The 14,689-nt window shown below is 32.1% G+C and overlaps 1 protein-coding gene across 6 annotated transcripts in view; it reads right to left on the bottom strand.

Moving 5' to 3' along the window:
• Nucleotides 1-3,879, bottom strand: part of LOC18441060 (putative magnesium transporter NIPA4) — a 35,032-nt gene extending 31,153 nt beyond the window's left edge. For all 6 annotated transcript variants that reach the window (XM_011627595.3, XM_006851193.4, XM_088852489.1 and 3 more), the window contains exon 1: nt 3,286-3,879. In XM_011627595.3, coding sequence (XP_011625897.1) covers nt 3,286-3,445 — 160 coding nt within the window. In that variant the 5' untranslated portion in view covers nt 3,446-3,879. The remainder of the gene's footprint in view (nt 1-3,285) is intronic.
• Nucleotides 3,880-14,689: the final 10,810 nt, after the last annotated feature.

Below are 14,689 nucleotides of genomic sequence, written 5' to 3'. Positions count from 1 at the left end.
TAAGGTTTGTCTTCCATGGAATTGAATGGTCTGTTTCCCATGTTTCCAGACAAGAAAGCCACATAGACAACATCCTCTCATCACAGGCATTCCAGTGCCTGTTAGCAATGTCATTTACCATGGACACGATCCTCTACCTTTAACCACAAGAACTGTGACTGTTGCCAGAAAGCTACATATTCCAGATTTCTAGAGGCAGCCCCTAATCAATTAGCCCTAGGTCATATCTTACGGATGCTAGGACATACGATGTATCCCTATGTTCATCATAAAGGAGTGTGACCCTCATTGAACTGTTTTAATTCATTTAAGGATGTTGCGTAAGCAGCATAAGAAAAAAGAAAAAGACAGACACTGCAACACATTCTGAATTCCTGCTAAATAGTATATAGTAACACCTAATCTGCCCATGATGCACCAGCATGGATGATGCATAGAGCCCCTGTATATAATTTGGTGGCTTACAGATCATCACATGCATCTGTAACTGTGATTGGTTCCCTTTTTACAAAAATTACAATGCTCACAGGAAGAAATGAAAGCAAAAGTTCGATACCCAGAGCACTCGAAATAAAACGCCCAAGGAAAAAGTGACATCTGATCTGGAAAATTTCACATATGAGAGAGACAACACTAAAACTTACTCAAAAAATAACCAACAAGCCCAGCTTTAAGTGTAAGTAATGACACATAGGAATATGCATATACAAATAAAAGTTACCAGACTTATACAAGAAAAAGTAGATGGGAAGTCCCAAATTTCCGATAAAACATATTAAAGGAAGTAATTAATAAAATGATATTATGCAAGTTTATTAATCTCTTTAGTTTACACCAGTGTTCGCACAACCGCCGATCTAACCGCTAACAGCCCAGTTAGATCGGAACCGGCCGGTTCCGATTTTGGGCAGTTTTGGTGATCAACCGGTTTTTTAAATTTTAAATAAATAATACGCCAAATACTTTAGATCGCCATGTTCGTTACTGTGGATGGTTAAAGTTTATAAGGATCGTGGATCAAATCCCGCAGCGTGCAATTGCTTTTTTAAGAAGAATTCATTACATATTACATTTGTTCAGTGGTTTTGTTTTTTTTTATTCATTACATTGGTTCTCATTACATATTACATCCGTTCAGCGGTTTTGTTTTTTTATTCATTACATTGGTTCAAAAAATTTAATTACCCACAAGAATTCATTACATTGGTTCAAAAAATTTAATTACCCACAAGAATTCATTACATTGGTTCAAAAAAATTACTTGCCCACAACTTGAAAGTTCTTGTAAAGAAATCATTGTTATTAAACCCACTAACCATTACACCATTTACTATTTAGTTGCCTATTAGACTCACTAATCAATAGCCATTTACTACGTACTTACAAAAAGAAATGGCCTATATTGTATATAACTTAATGTTTTTCTTCATTTTTTTTTAAAAAAAGAGATGGTCATGTAAATTTTTAACACTATTTTAATATTCTTTTCATTATGGTAAAGATTAAAAAAAAATTTGGCCATTGGTACTCTCTTTTATATTTTCTCATATTTTTCAGAAAATTTTAAAAATATCCCTAGAAACAAATCGATTCGTTAAAATCCATTTTTTTTATTATTTTTCAACTTCATTTGAGAGTGTTTTGTTTTAATCACATTCTTTATATGCTTTTTATATTTTAGTAGATTTTTTTTGTATCTTTGTAATTTTTTTCAACATTTTTTTGATCGTTCAGGACTTGCCCGGTTAGAGCGGTTGAATCGGCCGGTTTACCGGTTAGACCAGTTAAATCGCTTCCAGGCCAATGTCCAGTTAACCGCCCCGGTTCGATTTTGCGAACATTGGTTTACACACACGATCATTATAAAAGAAAGGGCAAAAAGATCCATGTTTATATGAAGACAAAAGGGACTAACACCGTGAAAACATTAAAAAGTACAAGAAAAGAAGAATAAAACATTTCTGAATTCAAATGCATTGAGGACACAAGATTCAATTCAACTATAAACCCATCCTTTGACTCCCTTATCCCAATATAATAGAATGTCTCCCTTATCCCAATATAATAAAATGTTATGATGCCTGTCCTTAAACTCTGAAAGTCTAAAGATTGTACCTCTAGTGGAGGCATGCCAGAACCCTTATGACTATGGGATCCGGTCCCTACCCAAATTCCCCACACCCAACATACATACACCGATACACAAAACACTAAAATAGATCAAGACCATCCAACAGTCAAATATTACAAGCCATAACATTTTCATGTCACATGTGCGTCTCTACACTTGAATACTTTTCTATGTTGAAGCATATGATTTGGGACATCTCAGGTGATGATTGTAGCAAGAAAAATGAATTAAACATGTGCAATTACAAGTAACAATAACTGTCAACTTGCAGGAGAAAAAAGCATAAAAAGCATACATAACCATATAAAATGAAGATCCAAATCAAAAATCCAAACTTCTGCTGCATCAAAAAAGTTAAATAGCAAGATAATTCCCCTATTCTGCTGTGTAACTTCAAACAAAGGGGATAGAGTGAACCTTTAGAACTAATAGAACATATTGAGAGCCCCAAAAAGCATCTCATGCCAGAACAGAGATTATCAAACAACTACAACAAACTTAGGATTATTACCAACTTAGCATACCTCTAGAATCCCAACCAGTTATTGTGTGGCTAGAAATGAAGAATCTAAATCAACGCAATATATTAACTTGATACATCCAAGTTGCGCCTAAGACAAGACCGTTCAACTTTCAAGTACCACAGTACAAGGGCAGCAATCAGGACTACATGTTCCAAATCCTAAAATACAGCAATTGTCATTGCAAAAGAGGGTTTAAGAAGCACAGCTATCATGATAAGATCCAGTCCTTGAGTTAAGTTAGTTCAGTTGATTATTGAGGATGAATCATCGTTCCATAATTCCTCTCAAATTATTCACTTATTGTCACGAAACTACACAATTGGCCAAAGAGCAAAATGATCTCTTCAAATCTCCAAACTCCAACCAACGTTTGAAATCTTGACGAAAGGCCTAACCATTTCCCCCTCCCTTACCAGTCACCACTCATGCAACCTCCAGAACACAGCATCAAACTAAATCACAACACGTCACTAAAATTTTTGGCACCAGATTCAATAATATAATCAAACCCAACATAAATCAATTGTAAAATTATCAAAAATAATGAGAAAAATGAAGCAATGGTCCATTGTTGGATCAAATGTATTACCTGCTCGAAAGTTAACTTTCTCAACAAAAAAAACGCGTTACCTGCTCGAATTCCCGAAGCTCCTGCTTTCTTCAACCCCTTCTTTTTCACAATAAAACTCGCACCAATAAAACAACTCGAGGACAACGCAAGGACCAAACCCTTGACATTGTCAGAAGACATGCCCTTGTAAGAGGGCCAACCTTCTGAAACTGTCGCCATCCAAATCTAAAAAAGCCCCAAACCAAAACCACCACTAAAACTTCAATTCCAAACCACCAGTAGAACTCCGATTCAAAGCCACCATTAAACTCCAACTCTTCTCAAGGTATGAATTAAACCTCGATTCGAAACCAGAGACACCAAAACCCATGAATCCAAACGCTGAGAGATCCAGCAAAAAACCAGATCCACTTACATGCACAGAGCCTCTAACCTCCTATCCATGCGTTCGCTCCTCCATGAAAACTCGATTCATATAACATGCATAATGACACAAATGCAGATCTTGAAAATGACAAACTCTCTCTCTCTCCTCTCTGCAGTAGCTGTCTCTCTATATTCTGTCTCTTCTCTCTCTCTCTCTAATGATGGAGGGAATAATAAGAGAGCAGTGGGTTTAATAACAAAAAGAAGGAAAGGACGAGTAAATGTGGAGTTTCAGACAAGAAGAAGGTGTTGATCGGAGAAATAGAGAGATGTCATTATGATTGCGTCGTATGCTTCGTGAGTGAGTGCAGCAGGATTGATTCGTTAAGACAGAGACAGAAGGGAAGGGAAGGGATAAAAAAGTTAAAATTTATCTCTCCTCTCTCTCTCTCTCTCTCTAGGTTCTCCAGGCTTCAGAGAAGTCGGTAAGTGTTGAAGAAGAAAGAAAATGTTGGGATAAATGGAAAATGGGGAGATAAGGAGTTGATATGGGAAACGTTTTTATATTTGCCTACGGCATTGAAAATATATATTTCCTCTTTGTAAAATTTAATTTAGATTAAGTGAACCATTTCATCTTAGATCTGATATTAAATAATATTTTATTTTTCATTTTTCATTTTTTTGTTAGAGAATACATTGTACTTGTCCTTATTCTCTTTTATCCTGGAGCCATTAACCAATACATTACCATTGAGACCTTTCAACCACTTAAAATAAGCAAAAAAAAATTCAATCATGGCTCTTGCAAAACTTAAATTCAATCATGGCTCTTGCAAACCTTTAACCCATGTATTCATATGATTTTCTTTCTACTTTATAGTTTTTTGGAAAAATTAAGTAGATATCTATTATAATACTTTTTAGTTTATGTTATTATACCTATATCCGTTTTTCCAACTTTATAATACTTTTTTAAAAAAATAGAATTGCCCTTTTCGGTTTTTCAAAAACTGATTTTTTACAAATATTTTGTATTTTAAAAACGGAAATCTTTAAGATTTCAAATTTTGAAAAAAAAAAATTTAAGAATTTTGGATTTTGAAAATCCAAATTCATAACTTTTTCGGTTGTTGAAAACTTAATAATTTTTGTGCTAAAACCCGTCAAATAACATTATCCTACAAGCATTTTTTCTATATTTTAGGGCTCCAAAAAAATTTCTCTCCCCTACTCTTCCACTCAACCTCTCAAAGTCCCTCTCTCTCTCTAATCCGAGAACTTGAACATATTTTCTCCCTGTCAAGTTATGATTGTGATGCAAATAATATTAGGGTTATTTTAATTGTGATGCAAATAATATTAAGGTTATTTTAATTTTTTATTATTCTTTAGTTTATCTCTTCAAAAATAAGAAAGGAGGTGTGCAAGGATATTTGTGGGCATTGAGTTCGTGTGTGAGTTGATATTTATGGATTTGAATTAATTAATTATTGATTGATTTGGGTTAGTTAGTTTGGAATATAAATAGTTAGTTTGGAATATAAATAGATAAGATTAAATTAGAGGAGGTAGTTTAGGAATATAAATAAGATAAGGTTAAGTTTAGAAAGAGTTTATCCTTATCAAGGATAATCAAAGGCGAGAATTAAAAAGAGAGAAGATAGATACGAATTAAAGAGAGAGAAGATAGGGAAAAATTAGCACATGATGTTAAGTGAGAAAAAATTGGGAAGAAGAGATAAAATAGGAAAAGTATAAAGAGAGTTTTTTTTGTTAACGTTTATATTATTTTTTAGTCTATTTAAATGAAGGTTTCATTTCATTATAAAAAAAGGTGAAAGAGAAGATATACATGAATTAAAGAGAAAGAAGATAGGGAAAAATTAGCACGTGATGTTAACAGAGAAAAAATAGGGAAGAAGAGATAAAATAAAAAAAGTACAGAGAGAGTTTTTTTTGTTAACGTGTCTGTTATTTTTTAGTCTATTTAAAGGAAGGTTTCCTTTCATTGTAAGAACAGGTGAAAGAAAATAGGGAAGAAGAGATAAAATAGGAAAAGTATAGAGAGAGTTTTTTTGTTTTTTTGTTAATGTTTATCTCATTTTTTAGTCTGGGAGGTTTCCCTTCATTGTAAGAAAAAGTGAAAGAGTTAATAAAATGTTGCGTTAAGATATTATCTTGGGGTGGATTCCCTTGCAGACCTTGAGATAAGGTATATTCTCTCAACATTATGGTGGATTCCATTGCAGACCTTAAACGAGGGTATATTCTCTTAATATTTTCTTTTTATTTTTATGGTGTTATTATTTCTTTGCATCAATTTACATCAATTGGAATCATAGTTGCATTAGATTGTCACATTTCTTACTCTTGCCTTATACTGTTGAGTAAATTTTTTTGAATTAATATTTGTTAATTATCTTTGAAGTGGATTTATTTTGGATAAATTTTGATTGAATAATTGATTTATTTACTAGTACATTGTATTGTTCAGACTTGCCTCATGGGCAAAGCCAACACACCATATCTATTACGTAAAACTCATACTTTATGAACCTTCAATTAGTTATATATCCCATTTTTTTTATGTCTTATTTTATTTATTGTCTGTAACGCAAATTTTGGTATTTATTTAATACAGTTCAGTAAGGAACATGACATAGGAAAGTATCATGTACTTCTTCATAAATTGATCAATACAAAACATTCAAAAGTATAAAACTGCCCAGATTCCAAGAGTATCTGGGGCAAATTCCATTACATTAAATAACACATAATACAATGCCAATTGTACATAAGAAGATAAAACGAAATTAGGAGTCATCGCCTTCTCTTGGGCTGATATTGCTTCTTTCAGGTATTATACCTTCTGGACTATTTAACCACAGGCTGTGTGGAAGGGGCCAGGTCTTTTACAATACGACTACTTTTACCCTTTACACCACTTCTAAGCTCATCATGCACCCCTTCAACATTCATTTCATCATACACCTCTTCAGCATTGGTTTCCTCATGTACCCCTTCAACATTTATTTCACGTTATAAATTTGTCATCCTGACTTCTATTTCATCAAGGTCCACAGGCATATACTTGGACATAATTTCAAACACATTGGTAACACGATCCATAACTTTTGGATTTCACTTTTGTCACAAGGCCAATGCTTCTGTTATCAAAGTTGTATTAACTTGAACTTCATTAACCAGCAGAAACAAGATATGTAAGTATAGTACTAAAACAATTTTGAGAGACTAATACGTAAGTATAATACTAAAATAATTTTGAGGTAGATAGAAACATACAATCTCGTCATTATAACATCAAGGTCTCATAATATATTATGGTTCATGTACATGATCCACCTCTTCTTCTTGTTGGTTACTAGGTTGCGTTATATCCTTTGATGGGTTTGCGACATTGTGGATTATAAGATGAGTGACTCCGCGATACCAGGTCTTGTATTCCTATGAGGGCAACCTATTATTTTCATCAAATATATGGCTCGACAATGTCATCAAATATTAGGTTCGTTATGCACATTGCAGTTTGGAATGCCTGCGCTCTACCCTCTAAATTGATATCAATAGGCTTGAAATAGGGATTACATATTACTTGTCATATGATTTAAAATCTCACATACAACAATCAGTCAACAAACACTGCAAATACTTCAAAACAACTAAAATCAATCCAAATAACAAAAGACTTAATGGGAGCCAGCAGCTTATGTGAATTGCCATAATAATTCTTTGGCGGTTTCCATTTTGGTTTTTGAAAGACCGAAAATGAGCAATTCGATCTTTAAAAAAAAAAAAAAACATTATGATGGTGAAAAAAAGAACATATGTGTAATAATATAAACTTTCAGGTATTTTCATAATAACGGAAAAAATAACAGATATTTACATAATTTTCTCGAGTTTTTAGTTTGTATGATATATATATATATATATATATATATATATATATATATATATATTGGATTAGTCATTTGGTTTACACGTTGTTGTAGTTTTTAGCAGCATATACCATATAAGATCAAATTGATTGATCAATCATTCATCTAATTGATCAATCTAGCTTTTAAACTAACTTATCAAATAATCTAAATCAAATAAAGTTGATTATGATCTAAAGATCAAAATTAATAAGCAAGGATCACCAAAAATTCAGCTGGTTTTTAATCTTGATTCTATTCAAATTTGTTGTAAATTACTTTTAAATGATATTACATCAGTTTATGATTGCGGTCATAAAGTTTTGATAGAGTGATGGTAACTAAATTGTCATGAAATTCATCATTTAAAAGACATATTATTGTCTGGCCAAATTATAGGGATTCATTATTGAATTTTAGTGATCACAACAGTAAACAAGAATCATCAGCTAGTTTTGGTGAGGTTTATGCAACAATAACGTGCCCTTCTATCCAAAGTAGTTTGTTATTGATCATTCTACTTGCAAACTGATCAATCAACTCCTAAACTAATTTTCAACCAATATACATTACTGTAATATTGGATTAAATTATAAAGAACTCATGATATAATGTTTAAAAATCATAAAGTATTGTTGTACAACACATAATTATTTCAATTTTGTAGTAGTGTATTTACATAAAGTCAAAATTGTGTAATAAATGGGCAAGTGTTAGAGGGTGTCATTCCACTTAGAGATGTTGACACAACCCCTTACTACTCTTATGGACAAGTGTAAGAGGGTGTTATTCAACCTAGAGATGTCTACACAACCCCCCTACTGCTCAAGATCCTAAAAAGACAAATGGAGTGCAACACACGATGAATCCATGGTTAAACGAATTGAAAAAAGGGCAAGCTTTCGATACTTCCCTTACTGTATAAAACTTATATACTTCCCCCTATCCAACCATCCATTCTAAATAGACGGCTGAGATGGCACCAATTACAATGTCATACCTCTACACTATTTTATTTTTAACTTTTTTACAAAATATTTTGACACCAAATTATGGGTGTCCACTCCTCTCTCAAAGTTGCACCTATAAAAAATATAAAACAAATATTTTCAATAAAATAAAATAACCAAAATGGCTCTAAAACTTTTAGCCGTATTTTAGTCATTGTATTTTATCAAAAATATTTTTTAATATTTTTTTAAGTGTGCCCCACTGAGATGATGGCATGCACCAAATTCCATATTCATGTAATATTTAGAAAAAAATTGAAATAAATTATCCAGAGGTGTCGGATCTAGATCAAATGGTCAGTAGCCCACTTGATCTAAATTGGATGGGTAGATGGGATGAAGTATATACCTTCTATAAAGTACGGGAAGTATAGAAGCCTTTCCTTTGAAAAAATTACACTTTTTTGGGAAGAGGTCTGATATTGGATGGAAGAAAAAGGATTGGAGGTCTATCTTGGATGCATTTAATAAAAATATTGGCGTTCAAAATATCGTACAAGAATTGAAAACTCGTTAGGCCATACTTAAGAAGTAATATTTCATTGTGAAGGATCTTATTGGCCAAAGTGGTTTTGGCTAGGATGACCATGCTCATGTTGTAACTGTTGTGAATGACATATGGGGTTGATATCTGCAAGTAAGTTTTAAATGTTATTTTTAATTATAGTTCAAATTTATCTATCCAAAATGTTTGAAAACTCACATATCTAAGAAAACATACATATCTTGAAGCAAAACTACTTAAAAGGTTGAGTTTCCCCCTTTATGATCAGCTTATCATAATATTAGACGGAAATTTTTACCACTTTGTTGATTATATTTAATATTTACTTTATTTCATATCACACAATAAAATGCATTAGAAGATGACATTTTATACCTATTGCTAGACATGCTACATGGAAAGGACAATTATCAACTATTTGTCAAAGAGCCACAAGAAGATGGCATAGATGACAACGATTCCAAGCAAAGTCCACAATTAGACCTCCAAAATAATGACGATGAGAATGATTTGAGCTCTTCAAATGAGATACCAATAAAAATACCTAAAAGGAGCACACGTCAAGCCACTACAAAAATAATTCCACATCATGGTAAGAAAAAAGAGGTCTAGCCTTGCAAGTAGGTAAGTAGCAACAATTGAAAATTTGGTCAGGCTAGAAATGTCCGCCTCACACACAATACAAAAGCCAATAGAAAATGAAGAGTTTCGTATAAGAAGTGCTTGATAGAATTGCAACAGTTGGAGGGGTTAAGTCAAAATGAGCGCTTGCAGGCAATATAGTTGCTAATGAAAAAGTGACTATTGCATTTATGACTCTTGAAGGAGAACCAAGTTTGGATTGGTTGTCTGCTAAATGTCACGGAGGATAGTAGAGATACATCTATTTTCTCTATTTTAATTTTTGGCTAAGGATTCTTCATTGAGGGACTTGAAGAACTTCATAATTTGGCTAACATAATATTTTGAGGAATAATAATGTAACGGTTGTTGTTTCTTGAAGTTGAGTTGTTATGGTAAATGATATATTTGGAATAGATATGTATTTGATATGTTTGAGTTAGATATATATTTTTTAAAAGTAATAAATGGGTTTTGTTGCTTTTGTTATTATCTGCCATGTGTTAATTTAAAGAAGAATATGTGATTCCTTTTTTTAACAATGCATATGTTGAACTATTGTTTTCAATTTTGTTGAATCTCTTTCAATTATTCTTAATTGTGAGGTCACGCATAATCAACAAAGAAGCATGATTGAGACGGAACTAGCCAAATAGCATGAGAGGCAACAACGTAAGAGACGGCTAATACATACACTTGCACTTTGTAATTATAATGAAATTTACATGAACAATATACCTCCTTGTAATTCTTCTCTACCTGGTTCTGCATCAATGGAAAAAATACTTAAAGGTCATAAGGAACGATGCATTCAAGTTTGTCGTATGGAGTTACATATATTTTAAAACCTTTGTGAAATTCTTCCAAGTAGACATCTTTTGAGTGACACCGATGTGTAAAGGTTGAAAAGCGGTTGGCAATGTTGTTATACATCATGGAAAAGACCTGGAGCAAACGCACAGAACAAGACTGGTTTCAACACTAAGGCGAAAACCATTAGCTATCATTTTGAGAGCATTCTCAATGCAGCATATAAATTATCGTTTTACTATGTTCATCTTCGTTTAGTAGCACACCTCTAGAAATTCACAAAACAACCATATATTATCCTTTCTTCAACGGATTTATTTTAAATGCATGCATCTTTCTAGAGTTACGAGAAACTGTCGATAAAATTATATTAAAGTTTTCTTATTTTGTTTTTTGAAGAATTGAATTGGGGTAATAGATGTTACACATATTCCTAACAATCAAAAAAAGAAGAAGATGTTACATATATCCTAATGAGTATTACTATTGGAGATCAAGCTCTATCTCATAATAGGAAAAGTTTTTTATATGTACTTGCTAGCTGGTAGGGATCATCATCAGATTCTATGTGTTAAAAGTCATACTAAATTTTGGTTTTAAGGTTTCCAAGTCACAGTTTTTTTTTTTTTTTTACCTTCTAAAGTGCTTTTTAATTGTAAAAAAAATATTTTTTTTATAGAATATTTGAATTTCATTGCAAGGTTGCTAAAGTTCGTAGTTTTTATCGACTTCCTACAAGAGTAATAACTTTGTTTTTAGTATATATAACTAAATATTGTCATTTATACACATGCAAGTAAATATTATCATGTTAATGCCGGTTATGTGAACACAGGAAACTTCATAGCTCCACAAAATGTAAGGAAGCTTTTCAACCTTCGGCATTCATCTCTGTCAAATGTTATTGAACGTGCCTTTGGTTTGTTGAAGAAATTGTTCCCTTTCTTGAAAGTAGCAACATCATTTCCTCATGAGAACACAAGTTAAGGTAGTCATTGGTGCTTGCACGTTATATATAGCCATATCTGAACTATAAGTGGTGGTGATGATTGGTTTTGTGAGGAGTATGATAGCGATCTTGAACTTGGATCAATTGAAGAAACAAATAACTTGAGATCGGATCGATATAACAAAGTAAATCATTGAGCTAATAAAATGATGGTGATGAATTGTGAGATTGTATTGCTAATGCAATTTGGGATGGTTATTGTGCTCACCATTGAGTACAAATTAGCATACAAAGATATGATTGGTTATAATTGTGTTTTTCATGCTTCTTTTCTGTGACAGATTATGGATTATAATATTTTGTGGCATTTATTTTGGTTAATACATAGTTTTGCTTGCATTATTACGAGTTGGGATCCATATCTTTAAATTGCACTATATTAAGATTTTCTTCCATGGGTTATGGATTTGGCATAAACACTCTTATTTTTATGTCGGAAACAATTAATTTTTCTATACTATTTATTTATCAAACCCACGAAAGAACAAAGTTACTATCAAGGTTGGTTACAGTTGTTATAAGAAGAAAAAAAAAAAAAAAAAATATGAAGTCGGAATTTACTTGCAAAGCATCCAAACAGACAAATCTAACTATTAATATATACTTTTAATATTTTAATAGACATGCATATCTAACTATTAAGATTTATTTGTAATATCTTCACAGACATCCAAACAGTCTACCAGTAATATAAAATAAAATGACAATATTTCTTAATTGAAGATGAAAAAACTAGCAATTTTTTACAACTTGAAGGTGGTTTTTATTTGACATCCAAACTACGTCTTAGATATGGTTGTCCAAAATTTTGATAATCATAATTCTTATTCTATAACTTTGATTTTGATTTTAAAATTCTAAAAACTTAGAGTTGGCATACCAAAAATACTTATCATAGTTGCCTACTGATCATAAATGATCTCTCAACTATATCGAAAATGGGTGGCTGCCAAATGCTTTTATCATATGAATAGAAAGTCAATGCTATCATTGTGTACATTCTCTATAGTGTGTTAGAAACCAAGCCAGAGTTTCCATTGAAATTAGACGAGTCAATCCTATTTACATAGAAAACTATTGAATTATTAATGGGAAGACATGAACGCATCAAAGTCCCAGAAGTCGAAGGTAATGCCGTAAGACTGTGGATCACAAAGATAAGGTTTTACCAGAACAATTGAGAACTATGTATTTCTCTGCATAGCCATGAAACCCTTCTTAAAGAGGGATGAGATGAGGTCGTTCTCCAACATTCGGCTTTCCTCCTGGAATCTCTGAGAAACGTGGCTCTGTAATCTTGGGAGGTGGGCAGTTATCTTCTACCCATTGGATGAAGGCATTTTCTCTCTCTGAGAAGCCTTTCCAATGATAAATATTAAAATGTATAATAAAGATAAAGAGAGAGAGAAACATGGCATGTTTGAGGCCTCATGGCCACCCATATGTACCAACATCTCTCACTTGGCCATGGGGGCAAGATATTTTGAAATATTATAAAATGTATACCACATAGTGAGTTTAATATTTATGAACATATAATTGTCTAGAGGTTTTTTATGCCAGTTCAGTTATATATCTCATAACAAAAAAACTATATTCAAAGTCATGTCATGGGGTTTTTCACGCTAATGCTGCTTTTCCTCTCTTGACTAAGATATTAAAGAAAAATATCGCATTTGGGAGTTCCTAACTTAAATATTCCTGAGTCTCATCAAAGCTACATGCTTTGATATTATTTCTACACTTAATCCCATTATTAAAAATTATATCTGAAGGTGACAAATAACTTATATTTATTTTATTTTTTTCAATAATATCATAAATGTAATGATAATCAATTTCAATGTGCTTACCCTTAGAATGATAAGCACTATTTCTAATTGATGAGATGACTGCTTGATTATCAGAAAAAATTTTAACGGGTTCGTTGGCTATATTCAGACGGCTTACGTTGTAGCAATGCCACAAGCAATATACTCGGCTTCCACAGTATACCGAGCTACACAACCTTGTTTCTTGCTAGATTAAAGAATACATCCACCTCCAAAGAGGAATACAAGTCCTGAGGTTGATTTTTTATCATCTGTGTCTCGTGCAAAGTCTACATCAGAGTATCTAGTAATCTCTAAATTATCAGCTTAGAAACACAACTTGTAATTTTTAGTTTTTTGAATATATCTGAGTATCTTTTTTATCGTTTGCCAATGAGCCATAACAAGATTACTTTGAAATATACTCACAAGACCATATACATGACTCAAATCAGGTATTGTACACAACATGACATAATTTATACATCCTACAGCTTGAGCATATAGAATTTTTTCCATTTCAGCTTTATTATTATCATTTAATGGACACATTTTCTTTAATAATTTTAAGCCTTTATAAACGGGTGTATCTATAGGCTTGCAATTTTCTATTTTAAATCTCTTTAAATACTTTTTAAATAATTTTCTTGAGATAAACATAGAAGTTTCGAACTTCTATCTCTTGTTATCTGAATGCCCAATACATATGAGGCTTCTCTCATATCTTTCATCTCAAAATGAGAACTTAGCCATGATTTGATATAGTTAATTATGCCAATATCATTACTGGCTATCAAAATATCATCTACATATAATAATAATATAACAAAATTGCTCTCACTATTCAAGACATATACAGAATGGTCTAATCATGGCTACATAATCAATTTTAGTGATTGCACTATGAAAAGTAAGTATTACTGCCTAGAAGACTATTTTCGATCATATAAAGATTTCTTAAGTTTGTATACTTTGTCTTCTTGACATTTAATTACATATCCTTCTGGTTGTTTCATGTATATATCTTTTTTCAATTCTCCATTTAAGAAAACTATTTTGATATCTATCTAAAATAATTCTAGATCATAATATGCAACTAATGCTAGGATGATCATAATAGATAAAAATTTGGCTACTGGATAATAAGTGGCTACATAATCTATGCCCTCCCTGTAGGTAAATCCTTTAGCTACCAACCTAGTTTTATATTTATCAATAGATCCATTTGTATTAAGCTTTTTCTTTAGGATTCATTTGTAACCAATGGCTTTTTTATCTTTAGGAATGTCAACCAACTCCCAAACTTGATTTCTTTTAATAGAATTGATTTCATCATTCATTGCTTGAGTCCACTTAGTTGAGTCATGTGAACTAATAGCTTCACTGTAGC

This window comes from Amborella trichopoda, chromosome 11 (genome assembly GCF_054954075.1).
Source record: "Amborella trichopoda isolate Santa Cruz 75 chromosome 11, AtrichopodaSantaCruz75HAP2 v2.0, whole genome shotgun sequence".
Taxonomy (NCBI): Eukaryota; Viridiplantae; Streptophyta; class Magnoliopsida; order Amborellales; family Amborellaceae; genus Amborella; species Amborella trichopoda.
Note: the sequence above shows the minus strand (reverse complement) of the source record. Positions and strands in the feature narration are given on the sequence as shown.